Source organism: Nelumbo lutea, chromosome 7, assembly GCF_056320005.1.
Source record: "Nelumbo lutea isolate HS-2025 chromosome 7, American lotus-T2T, whole genome shotgun sequence".
Classification (NCBI taxonomy): Eukaryota; Viridiplantae; Streptophyta; class Magnoliopsida; order Proteales; family Nelumbonaceae; genus Nelumbo; species Nelumbo lutea.
Window position 1 is genome coordinate 7,883,948 of NC_142690.1, and position 23,237 is coordinate 7,907,184.

The window sequence follows — 23,237 nt, forward strand, 5'->3', positions numbered from 1 at the left end:
AATGGAGGAGGAACTCTCTGCTCTTCAACATGCTCAAATGTGGGAGCTCACTACTCTCCCACCTGGTAAGCATGTTGTGGGCTGTAAATGGGTGTACACTGTTAAATACTTGCCAGATGGTAGTGTGGAGCGTCTAAAGGCTAGGCTTGTTGCTAAAGGTTGCTCACAGTTGTATGGAGTGGATTACATGGAGACATTCTCTCCGGTTGCTAAGATTTGCTCTGTTCGTGTGCTAATCTCCCTGGTAGTTATGTATGATTGGCCTTTGTTTCAGCTTGACATAAAAAATGCCTTCCTTCATGGTGACCTTGTGGAGGAGGTATATATGGAGCAACCACCTGGGTTTGTTGCTCAGGGGGAGGATGGTAAGGTGTGCAGATTGAAGAAGACAATTTATGGGTTGAAACAATCTTTGTGTGCTTGGTTTGGGATGTTTAGTGAAGTGGTGAAGAGTTTTGGAATGAAGCAATGCCAAGTTGATCACTCAGTGTTCAACTATGACTCATAAGCTGTAAATATTTTATTAGTAGTGTATGTGGATGATATTGTTATTACAGGCAGTGACAAATTGGGGATTGACAGACTAAAGGTATTTCTGCAAAATCATTTTCAAACAAAAGACTTTGGGACATTGAAGTATTTCTTGGGCATAGAAGTTGCCAGGTCAAAACAAGGTGTAAATCTGTGCTAAAGAAAATATGTTCTTGATCTATTGGAAGAAACAAGACTGTTAGGTGCAAAACCGACTGTGACCCCTGTGGAACCAAATGTTAAGTTGAGCAGTGATACAGGGGAAGTATTTGAAGATCCTAAAAGGTATAGACGAGTAGTGGGGAAGCTGAACTATCTAACTATCACGAGACCCGACATCTTCTTTGCAGTCAGTGTGGTGAGCCAATTCATACAGAACCCTCGTATACCTGACTGGGATGCAGTTCTTAGAATTGTAAGACATCTAAAGGGAGCTTCAGGCCGTGGGCTATTGTATAAACCAGGAGGAAAACTTGAAGTAGTTGGGTACACAGATGCAGACTGAGCAGGCTCAATGAATGACAAAAGATCTACTACATGCTATTGCGCATTTTTTGGAGCAAATTTTGTGACGTGGAAGAGTAAAAAGCAGATGGTTGTGGCTAGAAGCAGTGCTGAAGTCGAGTATAGGGCCATGGCACACACTACCTATGAATTAGTGTGGTTGAGGAATCTCCCACAAGAAATTGAGTTCCACATGGATAAACCTATGAAATTGTATTGTGACAATCAAGCTGCACTCCATATCTCATCCAACCCTGTTTTTCATGAGAGAACGAAGCACATAGAGGTTGATTGCCACTTTGTGAGGGAGAAGGTTCTTGTTGTAGAGATAAGCACAGAACATGTGGGCATATTTGTTTACAAAAAGCTCTAAGCTCTGGGAAAGTGAACTATCTATGTAGCAAGCTTGGATTATATGACATATATTCTCCTGTTTGAGGAGTGTTAAAGTGAGCCGAATAAGGGTAGTTTAGTCATCTTATCTTTGTTAAGTTGTATGCTTATGTGGTAGTTTTATTAGAGACACTCTGCCCCACACTTAAGTAAGGGCAGTTTAGTCTTTGTAGAAATTATTAGAGACTAATTACTATTAAGGGGTCGACTGATAGGGTTTACCTATCAGATTCGACAGTCCCTTCTTTTCATTCTTCTTCTTCTTCTCTTCTTCTTCCTCTTCTTCTTCTTCTTCCTCTTGCTGGTTCGGGTTACTGTAGATTTACCTTGGTTCTAACCAATGTCTATGGAGCAAACACTTATAGAGAGAGGAATGAGATGTGGGAAGAATTGTGTGGAATACGAGGCTTATGGGAGGGTTACAACTAGCATTAGAAAGTTTAATGAATTCATTAGTAATTGTGGTCTAAAGGATTTATCTCTCTTATAGGCCAAATTTTCTTTGTCTAATTTCCAACAGTGGGAGAGTCATTGGAGGAACTTGATGGCTAGTGCCTTACCCAGAGTCACTTCTGATCACTGCCCTATCCAGTTACCGGGAAAATAGCCTCTGGTCCACGACCTTTTAGATTTGAGAATATGTGGTTAACTCACCTAGATTTTGTGCACCTAATTAGGGAATGGTGGAGAGATCTAAGTGGGGTGAAGTGGAAGGGAGTGAGATTCCACAAAAAGCTGAAAAGTTTGAGATCCAAAATCAAGGAGTGGAACAATGAACAATTTGGAAGAATAGAGGAGCAAAAAAGTAGGTTGTTGTCTAGTATCAAGGAATTAGATTCCAAAGAAGCCCAAAGGACGATGAGTGAGCAAGAAAGGGTTTTGAGAAGAAATTTGAAGAAGGATTTGGTAGAGGTCCTTCTGAGAGAGGAAATTTCTTGGAGGCAAAAGTCAAGACACAAATGGATTAAGGAAGGGGATGGGAGAACAAAATTTTTTCATGCGTTGGCGAATGAGAGGAGAAGAAAAAATTTTGTGGCTAAGTTAGAGGTGAACGGTGAGGAAGTAACAAATCAAGAGGAGATAGCAAGATTGTTTGTGGATCATTTCAAATCAACTATAAGAAACCATTGAATAATAGGCCAACATTGGAAGATTTGGATTGAAATAGGATATATGAAGAACAGGTAAACTGGCTAGAAAGGGATTTTAGTGAAGAGATCAGACAGGCGGTGTTTTCAATGGATAGATCTAAAGCACTTGGTCCAGATGGCTTCACAATGGCTTTTTATCAAGATTGTTGGGATAGATCTAAAGTACCTGGAGTAAATGCAACTTTCTTAGCCCTAGTTTCGAAGAAGATAGATGCAAAGGACCCGAAGGATTATAGGCCAATTAGTTTGGTGACAAGCATTTATAAAATCTTGGCTAAAGTGTTGTCTATGAGAATTCGAGTGGAACTAGAATCCATCATTGGTCAAGCACAAGGGGCTTTTGTGCAGGGAAGGCAAATAACATATCAAAATTTAGTATTAAATGAGTGTGTGGAGGACATGAGAAAGTCGGGGAATCAAGGTTTTGAATGTAAGCTAGACTTAGAGAAGGCTTATGATTTGGTGGATTAGAGTTTTTTACTAGAGGTCCTTGGGTGTTGTGGGTTTGGAGATGGTGCAACTGGGTAAAGGGCTGTATTAGTTCTTGCCATTACTTAGTATTGATTAATGGGGTGGTCAAAGACTTTTTCCCAGCTTGTAGAGACCTTAGACAAGGTGACCCACTTCCCTCGTTTCTTTTCACCTTAGTTGCAAATGTTTTCAACAGATTAATCTCTAAGGCAAATAGGGAAGAGGAAGTGAGTGGGTGGAGGATAGGAAGGAACAGTGTCTGGATAACCCATTTACAGTTTGCCGACGATATCATAATATTTTGTGAAGGGGGTGACAGGCAAAAAGTGAGGAACCTTAGAGCTCTGGTGCAACACTTTGAGAAGGTCTCCAATTTGAAGATAAACCTGGATAAGAGCTATGTGGTAGGTATCAATATGAATGAGGGGATTCTTCAGTCTGTGGCAGATTGTCTAGGTTGTTCCATTTCTTCTTGGCCCTTGCAGTACCTAGGTCTCCCTCTAGGGGCTAATCCGAAAGAGAGTAGTTTTTGGACCCCAATTTTGGAAAAGTTTGAGAAAAGACTAGCTTCTTGGAAAAGGAAATATTTCTCTATAGGGGGTAGAGTAACTTTATTGAGAGCCACCCTAGCAAACCTACCTGTCTATTTTTTGTCCATCTTTAGGATTCTAAATAGGGAGGCTAAGAAGCTGGAGAGATTAATGAGAACTTTTCTTTGGGAGCCATAGGAGGAAACGAAAGGTCATCTATTCAATTGGGAAATAGTTTGTAGGAGCAAAGAGGTAGGTGGACTGGGGTTAGGAAGGTTAACTATCAAGAATAAAGCCCTATTTGGAAAATGATTGTGGAGGTGGCCTAGAGAAAGGGAGAGGTTGTGATATGAAGTGATAGCTAGTATACATGGTAGTTTGGAAAATGGATGGGATGCGGGTGTATCACGTCGAGCAACGTCAGCATCTCCTTGGAAAGCAATCCAGAGTATCCTCCCTCTATTCCTCAACTTTGTCAGGTATGATGCCAATTCGGGTAATTCTGTTTTATTTTGGGAAGACACTTGGGTGGGTATTGTTGCTCTTAAGGACCAATTCCCGTCTCTTTATTCTATTTCCCTCTTCAAGGAAAAAGCTATCTTTCATTTCCTCCCATCCCTATTTCACCCTCGTCCTTAAGTTGGGATTTTGGCTTTCAGAGAGGTTTGAGGGATGATGAACTTAACAGTGTTTCAGATTTGTTGTCTCTTCTTGGCAGTGTCTTTTTGGACCCCCTTAGTGTGGATGTGAGATTATGGTCCCTTTATCCAAAAGGTCAATTTTCTTGTGCTTCCTTCTTGTAGAGAAGATGGGCCGAATGGCCCATAGGCTGTTTATCCTTTTTTATCTTTAATGTTCTTTGCTGTAATGTGCCTTAATCTGGGCTTTATTCTTTCTTATGTTATGTCTTTTAAATTTTCTACCCAACTAGGGGTTTCTCTGTAAATTACTAAAGTTTAACTTAATGAAATATAATTAAGGGAGTAAGAAAAGAGATTATGTTCGAAAAATCTCTCTTTGAACCCAAGTTGCCGCCACCTTCTTCTTCTTCTTCTCTCCTCTTGCACTCTGATTTCTTCTACTTTCTTTTGATTTTTGCAACTTTCTAAACAATCATTTCTTCTCAAAATGCTGTCTTTCTTCTTGGTATCAGAGCAAACTCGTTTTTCCCTTTTTTTCGCATTTTTTTTCTATACACAGTGTGTATGGAGAACTGATTCATATGAATAGTTAAAGAAACCTATTTCAACCCAGTTGTTAGTGGTTTCTGGAGAGAAGGGGACTGGTTTTGCTGTCCTCTTGACGGATTAAAGTGTGTTGCCCAAAACCCTAATTTTCTAGAGAAATCTGATTGCGGGCCCCATAGGGAGTTTGACCTGGGAGCTCAGTGACTGAAGGCCTTTTCATTCTTCTTGAAGATCAAATCAAGTGGATTGGTGTTCTGTGAAGTCTACAAGGAGCAGTTGGGTTTTCTTTGTTTCTCCCAACTTCTGGGTTTGATGCAGGTTATTGGTACGGTTGCATAGAGGTTGGCTCACAACACAATTTTGTTCTGTCTTCATTTGTTGTTATTTGAAGTTGTTTGAAGTCATTTTTGAAGTATTTAAGAAGCTGAACTCCTCAGACCTTGAAAACAAGCATGTTGCTGAATCCGGACAAGTGGAGCAAAAAGGCTCTTCTGGAAGATGATCCATCATACGAAAAGTGGATGCAAGAAAATTATACTGTTATTGGATGGCTTGTGAACTCAATGCAACCACAGATTAGCCAGCACTATTTGTGGATGAATTCAGCAAAGGAAATTTGGGATAGTGTTGCTGAAACATATTCCCAAAAATTAAATGTGGCTAGGGTTTACAAGTTGAGAAGTGATGTGAAGAATTTGAGACAGGGGGAGAAACCATTAGCTGTATACTCCTCAACACTGAAATCTTTATGACAAGAAATAGATTTGATGGAAGTTGTAGCCTGGGACACCACTAAAGATGCTGAGACCTATAGAAAACTGGTTGAGAGAAACATGGTGTTTTGAGTTCTTGACAGTGCTAAATCCAGAGTACGACATTACAAAGCAAAATATTTTATCCAAGGATAGTGTCTCACTGTCTCAAGCATATGCCTTGGTAAGTAGTGAAGAAAGCAGAAGACTTGTCCAAGTCCAAGGGGCTGGTCTAAATGATCACTTTGCTAATATGGGAGTGAAACCCAAGGGGGTTGTAGGGACTCCAAGTAGCTCAGGGAAGAAAGAGATTATCTGAAAGTACTGTAAAAAGCCAAAACACACTAAAGACAAGTGCTGGAAATTGCATCCTGAGTTCCTACCACTTCGGTTTAAGAAGAAGCCTGATAATATAAAGGCAGGGAGTGCTAATGTTGCTGTTGGTCCAGATAGTGACAGATACCAAACTGAAGAGATGACGGCTAGTGAGCAGTTAGCAGCTATGAAGGCAAAATATGAGAAGTTTGGGAGGATGATCAGTCACCTAGAGGGTGTGACATCTTCTTCCAACCCTCCAGGAAATTCAACCTCTTCTACATTTGCTCATTTAGGTATATGGGCTTCTGCTAATCATACAACCATTTCAGGTAATCGTAGGATCCCTTGGATTATTGTTTCTGGTGCTTCTGATCATATGACCAACCTTTTTACTTTGTTTGTTTCATATGATTTACTTCCTGGATGTGACAAAATCACCATAGCCGATGGCTCTCTTGCCCCTATCTCCGACAAGGGAACCATCAAGGCTACAGACTCCTTGGTTCTTTCTTCTGCTCTTCATGTACCCGGACTAAATACAAACTTGTTGTCTGTAAATAGCCTAACTAGGTCATTAAACTGTTGTGTAACCTTCTTCCCTTCCTACTGTGTTTTTCAGGATCTGGAGTCTCAGAAGGTGATTGGGAGTGGCCGTGAAGCGAATGGAATATATCTGCTGGATACTCCTGGACAGTGCCATGAACAACCTAGAAAAACTGCTTTTGGGTCTACATCTACAGAGTCCATCAGTCGAGTCATGTTATGTCATTTTCGTTTGGATCATCTTTCTTTTTCTGCATTAAGTCATTTATTCCCAGAATTGTTTAAGGGAATTAGTTTGTCCAGTCTTTGTTGTGAGTCTTGTGAATTGTCAAAACATTGTAGAAACAATTATCATCTAAGCAATAAAAGATATTTTTCTCCTTTTAATAGTGTGCACTCTGATGTGTGGGGTCCTTACCACTTACCTTCTATGGGTGGCTACAAATATTTTATCTTGTTCATTGATGACTTTTCTCGATTCACTTGGATATTTTTGATGAAGTCCCGTGATGAAGTTCCAGACTTGTGAGGCAATTCCATGAATTTGTCCTAACCCAGTTTGATACCAGAATTAAAATTTTCAGATTCGACAATGCAAAAGAATATTTTGAGAAAAACCTTACCTGTTATCTCACTGATTTAGAGGTTATTCATCAAAGCTCATGTGTTAGGACACCAGAACAGAATCGAGTTGTTGAAAGAAAAAATAGACATATTGTTGAAGTTGCAAGAAGTATTCTATTTGCCTCACATGTCCCTACAAAATTTTGGGGTGATGCTGTTCTCATTGCTATCTACCTTATAAACCATATGCCATATAGGGTTTTAGGGTTTAAGTCTCCCTTTAGTTTTCATCCGGACAAGGATCTTTTTCCTATTCCTCTTCGTGTCTTTGGCTGCACTTGTTGTGTACATATCCCAAGTGTAGAGACATAAATTTGAACCAAAAGCCCATAAGTGTATCTTCCTTGTTTATTCCCCCACACAGAAGGATTATTGTTGTTTTGATCTGAAGACTGACACTCAATATGTCTCAATGGATGTCACCTTTGATGGGCTTTCTTCCTTTTATGGTTCTTCTCTAGAGAGACATTGTCCAAAGGGGGAGGGTTTGTCACAGATGTTTGCTCTTCCTCTTCCTTTTCCAGTTCAGTCTTTTGCTGAGTTTCTTCCTCTTTCAAATGAGTCAAGGGAGGATCAGTCACTTCACTCTCATTTCAGTGTTCCTATTCCTCCTCCTTTACCTCCTCGCCCTTTTTTTAATTCTAGGTTGTACTAATGACTGAGAACCCGAAATGAGCAGATTGTTTCCCCTCCAACACATGAGTCTCGTGCACTTCCAGTTACAGATGAGACAACAGGTACTGTTACAACCCCTTTGGAGCCATCCTTTCCAGACCTTGATATCCCCATTGCTATTAGGAAAGGAAAAAGGAAGTGTACTGCACATTGCATTTCCAAACACCTTTCTTATAGTTTGCTCTCTCCTTCATATTTTGTCTACCTTTCTTCTGTTGCTTCTAACCCAATTTCTAGGCTTGTTTCAGTAGCTCTTACTATTCCAGAATGGAGGGATGCTATGAGAATAGAAATTGATGCTCTGCACAAGAATGACACTTGGGAAGTGGTTGATTTGCCTGAAGGGAAGGTTCCAATAGGCTGTAAGTGGGTTTTTACTATCAAATATCATGCTGATGGCACCATTGAAAGGTACAAGGCTAGGCTGGTTGCAAAAGGCTATACACAGCCTTTGCCCCTATTGTCAAGATGACTTCTGTGAGAGTTTTGCTATCTTTGGCTGCACACTTAGACTGGCCACTTTATCAATTGGATGTAAAGAATGCATTTCTGAATTGAGAGTTACATGAAGAGGTCTATATGTCTCTTCCTCTAGGGATGTATGAAACAGATATGAAAGGAAAGGTCTGCAGGATGAAGAAATCTCTTTATGGACTCAAATAGTTCCCTAAAGCATGGTTTGAAAGGTTTAGAGCTGCCCTTGTTAGCTTTCGCTATGTACAAACACAGTCTAATCATACCCTTTTTGTGAAGAGGAGAGGATCCTTGGCCGTTTACCTGATTGTGTATGTTGATGATATTGTTGTGACTGGTAATGATGTCTCAGGGATGGGATCCTTATCTCTCAGAGAAAGTATGTTCTTGATTTGCTCTCTGAAACAAGGAAGATGGGTGTTAGACCAGTTGCTACTCCTATCGGTATGAGCCAAAAACTCTCTAGTTCAGATGGAATATTGTTAGAAGTTAAGGGAGTCTTCTAGAGGCTACTTAAAAAACTTCTTTATCTATGCATGACTCGCTAGACACTACATTTGTTGTCAGTTGCATCAGTCGGTTCATGCATGCTTTAAGGGATACTCACATGGCAGTAGCAGAGCGAATTCTGTGTTATTTGAAGGGCTCCCCTGGAAAGGGAATTCTATTTGCTAAGCATGGCCATATGAAACTTGAAGCCTACACAGATCTTGACTGGGCCGGAAGCATTGATGACAGAAGATCTACCTCTGGGTACTGTAGTTTGGTGGTAGGTAATATTGTCTCTTGGAGAAGCAAGAAACAATCAGTTGTTGCTCGATCTTCTGTCAGGGCAGAATACAGAGTCATGGCTCATGGAGTTTCTGAAGTATTGTGGCTTAGATCCTTAATGGAGGAACTGGGTATTGAGCATGATAAGTCAATGATGTTATACTGTGATAATCAAGCCGCCATTAACATTGCTCACAACACAGTGCAACATGACAGAACTAAGCATATTGAAGTTCACAGACACTTCATTCGAGAAAGAGTGGCTTCTGGAGAAATGTGTCTACCTTTCATCACCTCTGGAGGATAGTTAGCTGATTTCCTCACCATGGGCATTCCCAAGGCTAAACTCCAGCATGATACTAGCAAGCTTGGCATGATTGGCATCTATTCTCAGCTTGAGGGGGAGTGTAGAGAAGATTGGCCGAATGGCCAATAGGCTGTTTATCCTTTTTTATCTTTTATGTTCTTTGCTGTAATGTGCCTTAATCTGGGATTTATTCTTTCTTATGTTATATCTTTTTAATTTTTTGCCCAACTAGGGGCTTCTCTGTAAATTATCTTTTATGTTATTTGCTGCCACCTTCTTTTTCTTCTTCTCTCCTCTTGAACTCTGATTTCTGCTACTTTCTTTTGATTTTTGCAACTTTCTAAACAGTCCTGTCTTCTCAAAAGGCTGTTTTTCTTCTCTTCTGTAAGTCCCTTTGCTCTTCCCTGAGGCAGTGGGGTTTTCCAACCAAGGAGATTTGGTCTAAACCTATTCCACCTAAATTTGTTATTTTTTGCTGGGAGGTGTTTTATGGTAAGATTAATACCTTGGATTGCTTGTAGAAGAAACGGCCTTTTCATGTGTTTGTCCCCTTAATTGGTGTGTACTTTGCAGGGCTAGTGGTGAGGATTGTTCCCACCTACTTGTATCTTCTTTTTCTAGAGCTATTTGGATTTGGATTTTTTCTTTGTTTGGGTGCAGGTGGAATCTGTCCACAGACTTAAGTCAGCTATTCAATCCTTCATTTTTTGTGTGGCCTACAAAAAAGGAAAATTGATGTGGAGATGTATGAGAGCAGCTGCATTGTGGACAATCTGGGAAGAAAGGAATGCAAGGATATTCAAGGAAAAGGAAATAATTATTCAGGTTGTTGAGGATTGTATATTGACTAGGACCATTCATTGGTTGAGAACTATGGACTTCTTTCATACCTATTTCTTTGATGATAGTTGGAGAAATTGGATAGCGGTGGCTAATTGCCATACAAGGAAGGACAGGGAATTTGCAGTGTGGATCCCGCCACCCGAAGGATGGATAAAGCTGAACTTTGATGGCAACAACCAAGGAAACCCAGGCCCTTTGTTGATTGGAGGGGTGTTAAGAGATACGGAGAGCAACATGCTAGCCTTGTTTTTAGGCTCCATGGGAATAGGAGACTCTAATAGAGCTGAAATTTTAGCGGTGGTACAAGATATACAGATTGCAGAACAATTAGGAGTTCAATACCTAGTAGTGGAAGGAGACTCTCAAATTGTTGTGGGGTGGCTGACAGACCCAGCTTCAGCTATGTGGTAACATAGAGATTTATTGAGGAAAGTCAACTGGCTCACAAGAAACATGACTGTTACCTCTTTTTGGGTGGGAAGGTTTATTTTGGGCTGCTCTGTAATTCTACTTCTGGCTATTTTTGTTTTAATTTGATGTAATAGTTTTTTGAAGAGGTAACAGCTCGTGCCTCTTCTTGGGTTTCCTGTATTGCCTTTTGCTGAATTAATAAATTATCTTTATTCATAAAAAAAGGTTCGCAAGTGTAGCTCTTATTAAGGCGATTCTTCCTAGAGAAATGTAATTCTTTTTCTATGAATCCAATCTCTTCTAAAACTTCTCTACAACTGGGCACCAAAACCTACTCTCCTGAGGATTTTCTCCTAGAGGAAGCACCAAATAGGTCAAAGGTCAAATAGAGATAGAACACTCTAAGCACTCTGCAATAGCCTCCACTTCTCCTAGTTCCAAATTAATCCCTGCAATGCAACTCTTTTCAAAATTGATTTTCAAGTTAGAAAAACTTTCAAAATTTCTAATCAGCATCTTTAAACTTTTCACCCTCTCAATATCAGCCCCCTCACAAAGGATTAAGATATCATTTGCAAATTGGAGATGGGTAACTGGGGTCTCATTTCTACTAGCTCTCTACCCTCTAACTACACCTTCTCTATCAGCCTTAGAGATTAAATGACTAAGCACATCAGCAACTAAGGTGAAAAGAAAAGGTGAGAGAGGCCCCTTGCCTAACACCCCTACTAGCTAAGAAGAAATCCTTCACCACTCCATTCACTAGAATTGAATGGTGACAGGAACTAACACAACCTAAGATCCAATTACACCACCTTTCACCAAAGCCACAATTTCTTGAGATTTCAAGATGGAACTTCCAGTCCACCATGCAATAAGCCTTTTCAATATCCAACTTACACACAAAGCCTTTTCCATCCGATCTCCGCAAATCCTCCACATTTCCATTAGCAATCAATATTTGGTCAATTATTTGTCTTCCTTGTACAAAGGCCCCTTGGGCTTGGCTGACTAAGGAGGGGATAGCTTCTTTAAGCCTCAGAGATAGAACCTTGGCTACAATTTTGTGGATGCTCGTCACTAAGCTAATTGGTCTAAAATCCTTCGAATGACTAGCATCAGGTTTCTTAGGGACTAAGGCCACGAAAGTGGCGTTGACACCCCTGCTCACTATGTGATTGTTTGCAAATTCCTTAAAAACCTCAAACAAAGCATCATTCAGTACTTCCCAACAATCTTGGTAAAATGCCATTGTAAATCAATTTGGTCCAGTTGCCTTGGATCTAAACCCTAAAACCCTAAACCCTAAACCATACTTAGTCTGCACCACCCTTTTCCAAAGCCCTCCTTGACTCTCCCCAAATATTCAAAATCACTTCCCAGCAAAGCAGTTTAGAGATAAGGAGTCTTATCTCCACCCATTGGGTTTTCTTTTAACTTTCCTACTACTGTGCCCTAAACATTTCTCCCTACTAAGCATTTGCATAGAAAGCCTTTCTCTTTGCATTTCCATCTTTACCACATGAATCCATGCCTTGCCTACACTACTCAATCCTCAAACTGTTTGTGTTTATGGATATGGTCAAGAAGCAAGTCTATCTTCTGGCAGTACAATCTATGTATTTTCTAACAATTGCTTATTGGGGAGCTGCATCAAAACAAACCTTGACCAAAATTTTAAAAAGAATTGGTGGGCAATATTAGCAAAAGTAGGGAGCATCTGATCATTTTCGGTTCATATCGGGATTGGACTGTTGGCTTGTGTTGGGTTGGGTCTCGTTGTTCTTTGGTCTCTCATATGGGGTTTAGTTTGTTGTGAGATTGTAAGTTTGGAATTCTGCTTGTTCAACTTAGGGGTGGTGGGCTGTTGGTTGTTTCAGTGGTCGGAGTATTTTGATTCTTGTTTCTTTCTTGTTGGTTTCACTTTTCTTGTAATCTTCACTTTTTTCTTTTAATAAATTTTATTTTATTATAAAAAAAGCAAAAGTAGCTCACAACCATGCTTACATATAGTGTTGACAACTGTACAGAATAATGCTGATTCATGACCTACTAGTGTTTATCTGAAGTTTGATAGAAATTGCAGAGGTATTGATGGGCCACAGAAGGCATGCTAGGATCGGGGGGCATATTACGGATGCTAGAGGCAATCATATATGGTTTTTTAGTGGGGCCTATAGGCTTTTCTGATGCCTCAGAAGCAGAAACTAGAGCCCTTATTCTTGGTTTGAGACTGGCAAAATCCATCAATGCTTGGCCTTACCTCGTGGATGGTGATTCTGGGAACATGATTGGCTGGGCCTACAAATGATGGGGACCCTTGGAGACTTGCTAATCTGCTAAATGTGGTTTAGGAGATACCTGTAGATGTTTTTTGCTCTTTTTGATAGATTCCAAGGGAATTGAATTCTTGGGCTGACTCACTCTCTAAATCGGGGGTGGATACATATATATATATTTTTTTGTGTAGTGAAAACTCATTAATGTTGTAGATGGACTGTTTTTTTTTGGTTTTATTGTACATCCTTCATGTATATCCCCCCTCCCATCTCTTTTGATCCTTTTTTTTTTGAGAAAAAGTAAGGTAATTGTATTAATGAGTATAACTGTAAAACATAACACCATTCGGTCCACAAAAACTCCATGTACAGCCAGAAACTATACAAAAAGCCAACAAAAACTGGTCTCGCTGGAATACATACAAGAGATCCCCAACTAAATCAAGTAAACAAAAAACCCAGATCAAAATACTGATGGTGTGGGATATGCTTAAAAGAGTCCTTGGCTGACAGCCAGGAATGTATAGTAGCCATTGCCCGAACCACCAACTCATCTAAGGAGCACCTTTGACCTTCAAAAATCCTACTATTTTATTTCTTTCCACAGGACCTAGCACACTACATGAGGGATCATACACCACAGCACCTTGCCCCTGCTGCTTAAGCCCGTCAACTTCCAAGAGAAAAGCAGGTCAGCTATAGATATGGTGCAGCACCACCTAACATTTAACAGGGAGCAGAAATGATTGAACAGCAGATGGGCAACCTCACAATGAAGAAATAAATGATCCAAGATTCATCTTCTCCACTACACATCACACATCTTATGGAGGGCAGCACCAGACCCCTCCTGATTAGCTGCTCCTTGGAAAGACATTTACCATGAACTGCTGTCCAGACCAAGAAGGAGACTTTAGTAGGAATGTGAGGGGGCCAATTCTCTTTCCATGGAAAAGCCTGAGACGAACCAGCACTCAGTTTTAAATAAAAAGACTACACTGAGAAAATTCCATCCCTAGTCCACTTCTAAATTCTGGAATCTTGCTGATTTGGATTGAGTTGATTGTCCTGAATTAATTGGAGCAACTCTAACAGATCAGAGACTTCCCAATCATTGAGATGCCTCCTAAACTTTGGACATCAGTATCCTGAATTTCCATGCCACTCAAACTGATCTGCCACCATCACATCCCTGTCTTTTGCTATAAGGAATAGAGAAGGGATAGTCTCCATTAGAGAAGAACCATTGCACCAGGTGTCTCGCCAGAAACTAGTCCTGTTGCCATCCCCTAATTTTAGCCTAATCCCTTGGACCCTTCTCAATTCCTTTCCAAACTGAGCAACCAGCAGAAGTGGGTGTAGGTGGTCCCATCCATAGTTTCTAGTTCCAAACCTTTCCACAATTGGCCGCCTCTAGAGAGCCCAGGGATTAGACTTAAAGAGCCAGAACCATCTACCTAGGAGAGCAGTATTCACCTGCCTAAAGTTTCTCACTCCTAAACCCCCTTCTGAGACAGGTTTGCAGATGGTTTCCCACTTAACCTGGTGAATCTTCTGTTCACCATCCTTCCCACACCCGAGGAAATTCCTTTCTAACTTTTCCATCCTTTCAGCCACCTGTGTTGGGATTGGATACAAAGATAAAAAGTGAATAGGTAGATTAGCTAGGACACTTTTCAACAGAGTAATCTTAGCTCCCTTGGACAAATACCTGGACTTCCAACCCCCCAGCTTCTTCTCTAGTCTTTCAATCAGCGGGTCCCACATGGACTTGGTGTGACATTTTGCTCCAACTGGAAGGCCCAGGAACCTGAAAGGGAGTTTTCCCACTTTACAACCAAGCTCCATAGCATGTTCCTGGATGTTGTTGACCTCCCCAACTGGGATAATTTCACTTTTCTGGAAATTCACCCGTAATCCTGAAATCACCTCGAACCACACCAGAATCATCTGAAGATTACTTAACTGCTCCTTTTCTGCCTGAACAAAGAATAAAGTATCATCTGCATACTGCAGTAAAGGGACCTCGGTTCCTTCCTCTGCCACTCTAAAACCTTCCAAACAGCCTTCAGCCGCAGCTCTTTTAGTTAATCTAGCTAGAGCCTCCACCACACAAATAAACAGCAAGGGAGAAAGAGGGTCTCCCTGTCAAAGACCGCTCGAACTTCTAAAAGTGCCAGAAGATGATCCATTCACAAGTATAGAAAAACTTAGCAGTAGATATGCACACTCTGACCCAATTCCTCCATTTCTGGCCAAAGTTCATTTTCTGCAGCACCAAGTTGAGAAACCTCCATTTTACATGATCGTATGCCTTTTCTAAAACAATTTTGCATACCACCCCATTGCTGCCACTCCTTAACTTCGAGTCTACCAGCTCATTAGCAACAAGAACACCTTCTAATAATAGTCGACTGGGCATGAATGCCCCCTGCACCCCTGAAATGATCTCAGGGAGTACCTTCCTCATTCTATTGGCAAGGGTTTTTGCCAGAATTTTGTAGAAACCCCTACCAAACTTATGGGTCTGTAATCAGAGAGGCAAATAGGGTACTGAACCTTTGGAATCAAAGTTATAAACGTAGAATTTAAGCTACACTCTAAGGATGCTCTATCGTGGAATTCTGACAAAGCCTTCATCACCTCTGGCTTCAGGAAACTCCATCATTTCTTGAAGAACAGCATTGTGAACCCATCATGACCAGGGGTCTTCTCTCCCTCTAGGCTTGTGATAACTCCCCAAACTTCCTCTTTTGAGAAAGCTTTCTCTAGGTCATCTCTTTGAATGTTGGAGATGGCTTCAAACAAGCTCCCATTCAAACCCGGACGGACCGGCCACACTAACTTATATAAATTTTTATAGATTTTCACCACCTCCTTAATAGAGGATTGATCCTCGATAAGCCTGTCCCTCACCTGTAGCTTCTCCAAAGTATTCTCCCTTCTTCGACAATTTGCAACTGCATGGAAGTACTTTGTATTCCTGTCCCCCACCTTCAGCCAAGAGATTTTAGCCTGTTGTCTCCACTTGATCTCTTCCTGGTAAGCTACTTTATCAAAACACATTTTGGCCTCAGTCCTAGCTGCCTTCTCTTCTTCAGATAGGTTCACAAGCTCTTCTTTCCTATCCAGCTCTTCAATGGTGCTTAACAACTCTCCTTTCTTTAATTCTACTGCTTAAAACTGTTTTTCTTCCAGTCTAGGATTTACTCTATCAACAGCTGTAGCTTCTTCGCTAGGATATGATCCTCCATGTCCATTTACTGTTGACTTGTCGAAAAAATGAAGTTGCCTTTTTTTTTTTCAAAAGAAAAAAAGTGGAAATGCATTCATTAATGTTTCAGAATCTCCTACTGGACTTCCTGTAGAAGTCTAGTTGTTTTTTGCATATACTGTAAAAAGTCGTTTGATTATCATCAATGACAATTTATTGGTTCAATTAACCCCAACAGGGGAAAGATTGAGGATGATGTCATCAACAGGATCAAAGCAGGATGGGCATAATGGAAAGGTTCATCCAGTGTCTTACGTGATAGGAGAATATCACTTGGGTGTGACAGAAATGTGAATGTTGACATGGATGGGTGGGAAGGCTAGAATGCATTGGGTCTTCTGTCATTGCAGTGGGACCAGAGAAGTTACTGACATTGATACCCATAATATTTTATTCTGAAAAGTTCACTTGTTTAAATATTTGCTTGGTACCAGTGTTGAGGAGTTATGTTGTTGGCATATCTTTAAGATTTTATGTGAAGCATATTTTCTCCTTGCATAATCCTGTGAGGGATCTTTTGTAAAATTCATGATGATGATGAGTTGTTAGGAGCTTCTGTTGGTTATACTTATGAGGGTAGGGTGAACCTGCATTAAGAGAGCTCTTTGCTTTCATTTTTCTGGGTTCTAATTTGATTGATATTTCTGGGGGTGACTATGCTTTACCTATTTATCTAAATGTGTAATGCTAAATTAATTTGTTTGCTTTGAATTATTGATAATTTCATTTTATTATTGCCTGCAGCTTCAAGAATGCATCGGGTCTGCCGTTATTGCAATGGGGCCAGAGAATTTACTGACACTGATACCCTTAACAATTCATCCTGAAAAGTTAACTTGTTTAAACATTTGGTTGGTTCCAATTTTGAAGAGATATGTTGTTGGTAAATCTGTAGGATTTTTTATGAAGCATATTGTGCCCCTTGCAGAATCTCTTGAGGGAGCTCTATGTAAAGGTATTTGCTCTAATTTTCTATCAACCACCTCTTAGTCTCTTTTTATTTCCGATGATAAGTTCTTAGCCAATCCTATGATGTAAACAAAAATCTGGAGCTTGGGCCTTTTTTCCATGCTTTTGGAGATTCTCCTTAAGAGTTGTTTCATTATTCTTTTTTATCAATAAGGAACACATCATTGTAAAGGATACCTCAATGCCTCATACTGAGTAGGCTACAAGAGGAAGATGATACTTGGAACATGAACAGTAAGCTATAAGCAAATATCAGAGCAAGGATTCTAGACCGGTCTTGAGATCTTCTCCAAAGGGACCTTGCCTTTTGTGGTTTCTGCTTTTTCTTTATTGACGGTAGAATTTTATTTAAGAGAAAAGAAAGTGTGAAAGTTGAACATAAGAAAAATCCAGCAAAAAAAGAAAGAGAAAAAAAAACAAAGACAAAATGTTCGAAGAAACTTCAATATTGGCCATTAAAATGCAAGTGCCTCTCACCTTTTCACCTCTAGTTCCAGATATATGCAACATCTTAATGAATGTTTTAGGATTCTTGTTTGTGAGAGGGAATAAGTTTTTAGTTGTAAAAGTGAATTGATTTATTTGCAACTAAGAAAAGGTGTTTGGTGAATTCCTTTATTTGATGACAGAGATTGATTCACTCTTTATCTTCCCTGATAGTAGGGATGAGTTGGCTTGAAGGTGGATTATGATGAGAAGTTCTCTGTCCGTTCTATGTGGCCCTGGCTAGGGGAATATGTGACTCTATTGATGCAGGGTTTGATGCTTTAATGCAGTAGTTGTCTGTTATTTCTACATGAGGTTCTTGTAGTGGACCATCTGAATAAAAGGAATTGCCATTCCAAACCAGAAATGCATATAAAAGTGATGGGAGGAATCTATAGATAGCTTGTTTGCTCTATACCTGTTTGGGAATTCTTCAATTCATTGTTTAGCAATTCTTGGCTACAAAAAGGAGTTTTGTATTTCTAAGGGAAAAATAAGGATCTTCCTAGATTTTGTAGTGATTCTAGCGGTTTTTTCATGGATTGGATCTTGAGACTCAAGCATTTTGTATACTTTTAATAGAAGGAATTCTGTATTTAGTTGGAAAAGAATCAAACCTGGCAGTTAGTTGGGCTTCCACGGGGAAAGCAATCAGTTGGATGTAAGTGGGTATACGTTGTAAAGTATAATGCTCATCTTTAATGTTGTCAAGGCGACATCTAGGCAACAAGGTGCCCTTGGAGACTCACCTCGGCTAATTGTCAAGCCGTTTTGTACACTGTGTTATAAAATACTTCTATATTTTCAATCCCCATATTTTGAAATTTCTTTTCTTTCTTCTTTTTCTTATGAATATTATGGTTGTCTATTCTTTAACATGAAGTTTATACTTTTCTTATGAAAACTATGGATAATTACAAAGGAAATATGGTTATGGAACCTAGGGAACTACCGTAGGATATATGTTGTTTACTTAAAAAGATTCATCACCTAGGTGATGCCTAGGCATTTGCCTAAGTGACTAGGTGACGAGGCTTCCCTCTGTTGCCTAGCCTTTCCTTGGCGCCTTGAAATTGATGCTCATGGTTTTATTGAGAAATACAACGCTTGACTAGTAGCTAAGGGATATATTCAAAACCATGTATTGATTATCTTGAGACTTTTGCTCTAGTTTCCAGATGAATACTATCTAGGTTTTGATATCTCTTGCTGCTCATTTCTCTTCTTGGCCACTATATCATATGGATGCTAAGAATGTTTTTCTAAATGGTGACTTGCAAGAGGAGTGTTAATGGATCTCCCTCTTGGTGTAATTATTCCAAAAAGTGAAGGCAAGGTTTGTAAGCTAAAAAAATCTATCTATGATCTGAAACAATTGGTTTGATTGATTTTGAAGTGCTCTTAACAATTGGATACTCCTAATCAATGTTCTGAAAATCGTAATTGTATAGTAAATCGTAGAGAAAATCGAATTGAGTAAAATTGTGAATCGTATCATAAATTGCAAGATTATTTCTATTTTTAAAAACTTGTAAAAAATAAAATATAGATATGTTAAAAGAAAAAATAAATATAGAAAAGTGATTCTCCCTTGTTTTTAATCCATATCTACCATGTTTGTACCTAAACAATACAATTTACCACTTATACAATAGAAGTCTAAGGTGATATAATCAAGTTTTACTTGAAAGTCAAATAACCTACATACAATGACTCTTTATCGTATATATGATGGAAAATAAACACAATATATGGTTTAAATAACGTAAATAAGTCAATTTCTAGTAAGGTCTTTATAACAAGTCACCTTTGACAAAACTAAATATTAACAAAATAAAATGAAAAAGTAGTAGACTAATTCTTAATTGAATTGATTTGAATCACAAGAATCGTATAAATCATAAGATTTATGATTCAAATCATAGGATTCAAACAATAATATTGAGTTTTTTTTTTGATAAGTAAAAGATCATTAATTTCATTGAAATCAATAATGGTAGGCATCTTTACAAGCATCCCAAAGGGAGGCACAAGATACGGCCTCACTGTTGGAACATAACTAGTACAGTAATTACAATTGTGCCTAGTACATCTGATCCCTAATTACCCTTTGGTTAGCTAGTGAATCGGCCAATGGATTAGCCTCCCTCCCCACCCACTGTATACTTATATTCATCTACTGTGTTAACCACTGGAACTTCTTCATTTCATTTCTATACCACCAAATCATTGAGTTCGGATTTCTTAGCCAACCTACCACCACCGTGGAGTCCTCTTCAATTACCAGGTTCACCAAGTTCAAGTAGGGATGGCAATTTTCCCCATCGCCGACGGGGACCTGACCATCAGGTGGGGGATTAATAGGAATCCCTGATCGGGGTCGGGGTTGGGGATGGGGATTGAGGTCCCCGCCCTACCCCGACCCCAACCCCGATTATATATTTAAATGCTATTTATATTAAATATATATTATTTATATATATAACAAAACATATTTAAAACATTATTTATAATTTAAAATTTTTATTTATTTTAAGTAAATTTATTTTTCAAAACGAATACTATTATCTAAAAAAATTTCGGGGATTTGGGTCCCCGCAGACGGGGATGGGGAATATGATCCCTGCCCTGAACCCGCCCTGTTGCCATTCCTAAGTTCAAGTCTTTTGCAGTCTGAACACCTTATAAGATTGCAAACATTTCAGCCTTTAAAGAGTCTCCAATCCCCACCAATCCTGAATTAAGTGCTAGAATGATCCCTTCTTTATTTCTTATGACCTCCAGGTCCTGAAGTACCTGGGTTGTCTTGATTGCTCCCATCAAAGTTTAATTTCAGAAAACTTTCAAGCAGAGGTGTCCACACCGACCTTGTTTTTAATCTTCTGCACTGAACTAAATGCTACCAAAAACAAATTCCTCCAAATATCATCAGAGGAGAATTGTCTACATAAATCTAGTGTTAGTAGCCAATGTATTACCTTGATCATTGCACAATCCAAAATTTGTTGTTTGCCTTTCTCCTTCTCTTGAAAGATTCTTGCATTTTGTTCTTCCCATAGGGTCCAAATCACTACTGCTCTAGTACAACCTCTACATTATTCTTCCCCTTCTTTTTGGCCAAGCAAAGGTAACAGTGTCAAATGGTAACTTAATCTCCATTGGCATGTTCCACCTACACTCAAATTGAGAGAAAAACCAATCCCAAATATATGGAGCAAAGGAACAAGAAATTAGTAAATGGTAACAAGATTCACCATCAGATTTGCAAAGAGTGCATCAGTTCGGGGAAATACACAAGAAAGGCCTTTTCTTTTGTGGGTAGTTCAGGGTGTTAATCTTCTCATAATCCACTTCCCAACAAAAAGATTTTGACTTTGGAGGGAATTGGCTAACACCAAACTTCCTTAACAGGAAAAGAAATAGGGGTAGGGAACTGGCAAAGAACAAGAAAAAAAGAGGTAAAAGAAAATAAACCTTTAGGACTTGGACACCAAACTCTTCTATTTGGTTTAGAAGGCTCTAGCCAGGCTTTATCAAGAAGAACTAAAGTCATCGACAAGCAAGTGTCCTCTTCATCCCTCAATCCCCTTTGAATCCCAAAATCTCAGTTATGATCCAAAGGCAATTTAGGAGGTATTGATAACTTGGAGATCATCTCATTCTTATACAAGGAAAGGAAATACAGAGAAGGAAACAAGTCCCTTAAGGCTGGTCACCGATCCACAAGTCTTACCAAAATTGGATTTGAGTCCCCGAAAGTAGAAATCTGCTGAATTCATAAATATGAATAGAAAAGGTAGTTTCTTGAAGAGAAAAGGAGAAGAGAAGAAGAGAAGAAGAGATCTTGAGAGAGCAGCAATCTGGCAGCCTCCTTCACTTATTATTTATACTAAAAATAATAAAGTAGTACAAAGACAACTATGCCCTTATAGGGCGGAAAAACATAAAACAGCGTATATAAGGCTCAAAAACATAATAAAATTTGGACTCACATAATTATTGTGGTCCCCACCTCCTATCTAACAAATAACATAAAACATCTACTTAGAAAAACACCATAAAACTGATTAATCTTCAACACTCCCCCTCAAGTTGGGAGTAAATATCACACATTCCCAACTTGTGTAGATCATGTTCAAGCTTGTTCTTTGCCACCCCTTCAGTGAACATCGGCCAGTTGCAACTTTAAAGAGACATATCCGGTTGTTACCCTTTCTCTTATAAAGTGTCTATCAACTTCAATGTGTTTTGTCCTGTCATGCTGAATTGGATTATGGGCAATATTGATTGCAACCTGATTGTCACAATACTACATCATAGGTTCCTCTGCTTTCACCCAAATGTCACTCAAAAGAGATCTAACCCAAAGAAGTTCTGAGACACCATGAGTTATGGATCTATACTCTGAAAGAATGGTAGGATCCATCTAATGGACGCCATAAAGGTTGCGGAATGGGTGGGCGAATTTCAAAAATTTCCTACCTTCTCTCAACTGGGAATCATATTCCCTAAATTTAGAATACAATATTCGAGGATCCTACTTGAGCCATAATCAAACCAGATCTGTACCAAAAGATAAATGGGAGGAATATACCTGATCCGGAGAAGCAGTATCTCCCAAAGTTGGTGTTCACGCCCAAAGAATGCTCCAAGATCCGTTCCTGCTGAAGATGACACAGCTGTGAATGGAACAGAACCAGCAGGGTGCGTCCTACACACTGGATCCTTCACAAGAATCCTCTGGAAGTACTAAACACTGAATCCTTTTCAGTCTTTCTTGCAAGACTGATGTCAAAAACAGATTTCTTGACTTTCTTCTCTGCAAAGATCTAATCTTGCAAAGGCAGATGGCGGCGGCAGGAGGAGATTTCCAAAACAAAAGGCTGAACTGCTTTTTCTGTTTTTCTGGAGAGTATGAATCAGATCAGATCTGAATTCGCAGGAGGTATCCTATACCTCTTCAAAGTGGTTCGAAATCTCCTCCTTTCTTCTTGATTAAGAAACCTCCTTTTTAGGAGTTATCCCAATCCAAATCAGTATTTGGATAGGGGATAATCTTAATCCTTTTCTGCAGATAGAGTTAGCTTACTCCTGATCTTATCAGGAGGTTACCAGATTCAAATCTAATTTGAATTTGGTCTCTAAGAGTGGATAAGGCTAAAGGCCCAATCCTTTACTAACTTTAATATCAAATTCGCCCCAAGGATGGGTGATCATATCAGCCCACCTTGAAATGGGCTTTTGGCCCATTAAGTGTTCAGTGTTTAATTACTTTCCAATCTACTGCCCAGTTGGGCTTCTTTGTATGGCGTGGGACCCAAGCATTGATCTACACACCAGCCACATGGGTTCGGCCTAGCCTCTAAAACAAGGCCGAGCCGAATTCACTGAAAAACTCAATGAACCCCTTGAGTCCATCATATGGACCCTATGGGCCCAACACTTACATTAAGTGGTCCCTGGGCCAAGCCATCTTATAAAAACCCAGGGACTGTGGGCAGGTGCAAGATTAGCCCATCAGGTATTATCCTCAATGGTCTTACACTTAACCTCTCAGCCCTTAATGATTAAGCACTACCCGACAAGAGAGGACCTCTCCCTCGGCTGCAAGGAACAGTGCCGCACTCTCCTCTCACATGGATCCCGGGAATTAAAACCATTTGCAAACAATTCGAAACCGAACATATATATATATAAATATATTAATTTTGCAAAACAAAAATTCCAACGATTGAAATCAACTG

At 39.6% G+C, this 23,237-nt stretch overlaps 1 protein-coding gene across 2 annotated transcripts in view; it reads left to right on the forward strand.

Moving 5' to 3' along the window:
* The window catches only part of LOC148844907 (ARM repeat superfamily protein), a 107,143-nt gene that overhangs the window by 34,743 nt on the left and 49,163 nt on the right, over positions 1-23,237 (forward strand). For both annotated transcript variants that reach the window (XM_088954448.1, XM_088954449.1), the window contains exon 5: positions 16,783-16,993. In XM_088954448.1, coding sequence (XP_088810574.1) covers positions 16,783-16,993 — 211 coding nt within the window. The remainder of the gene's footprint in view (positions 1-16,782; positions 16,994-23,237) is intronic.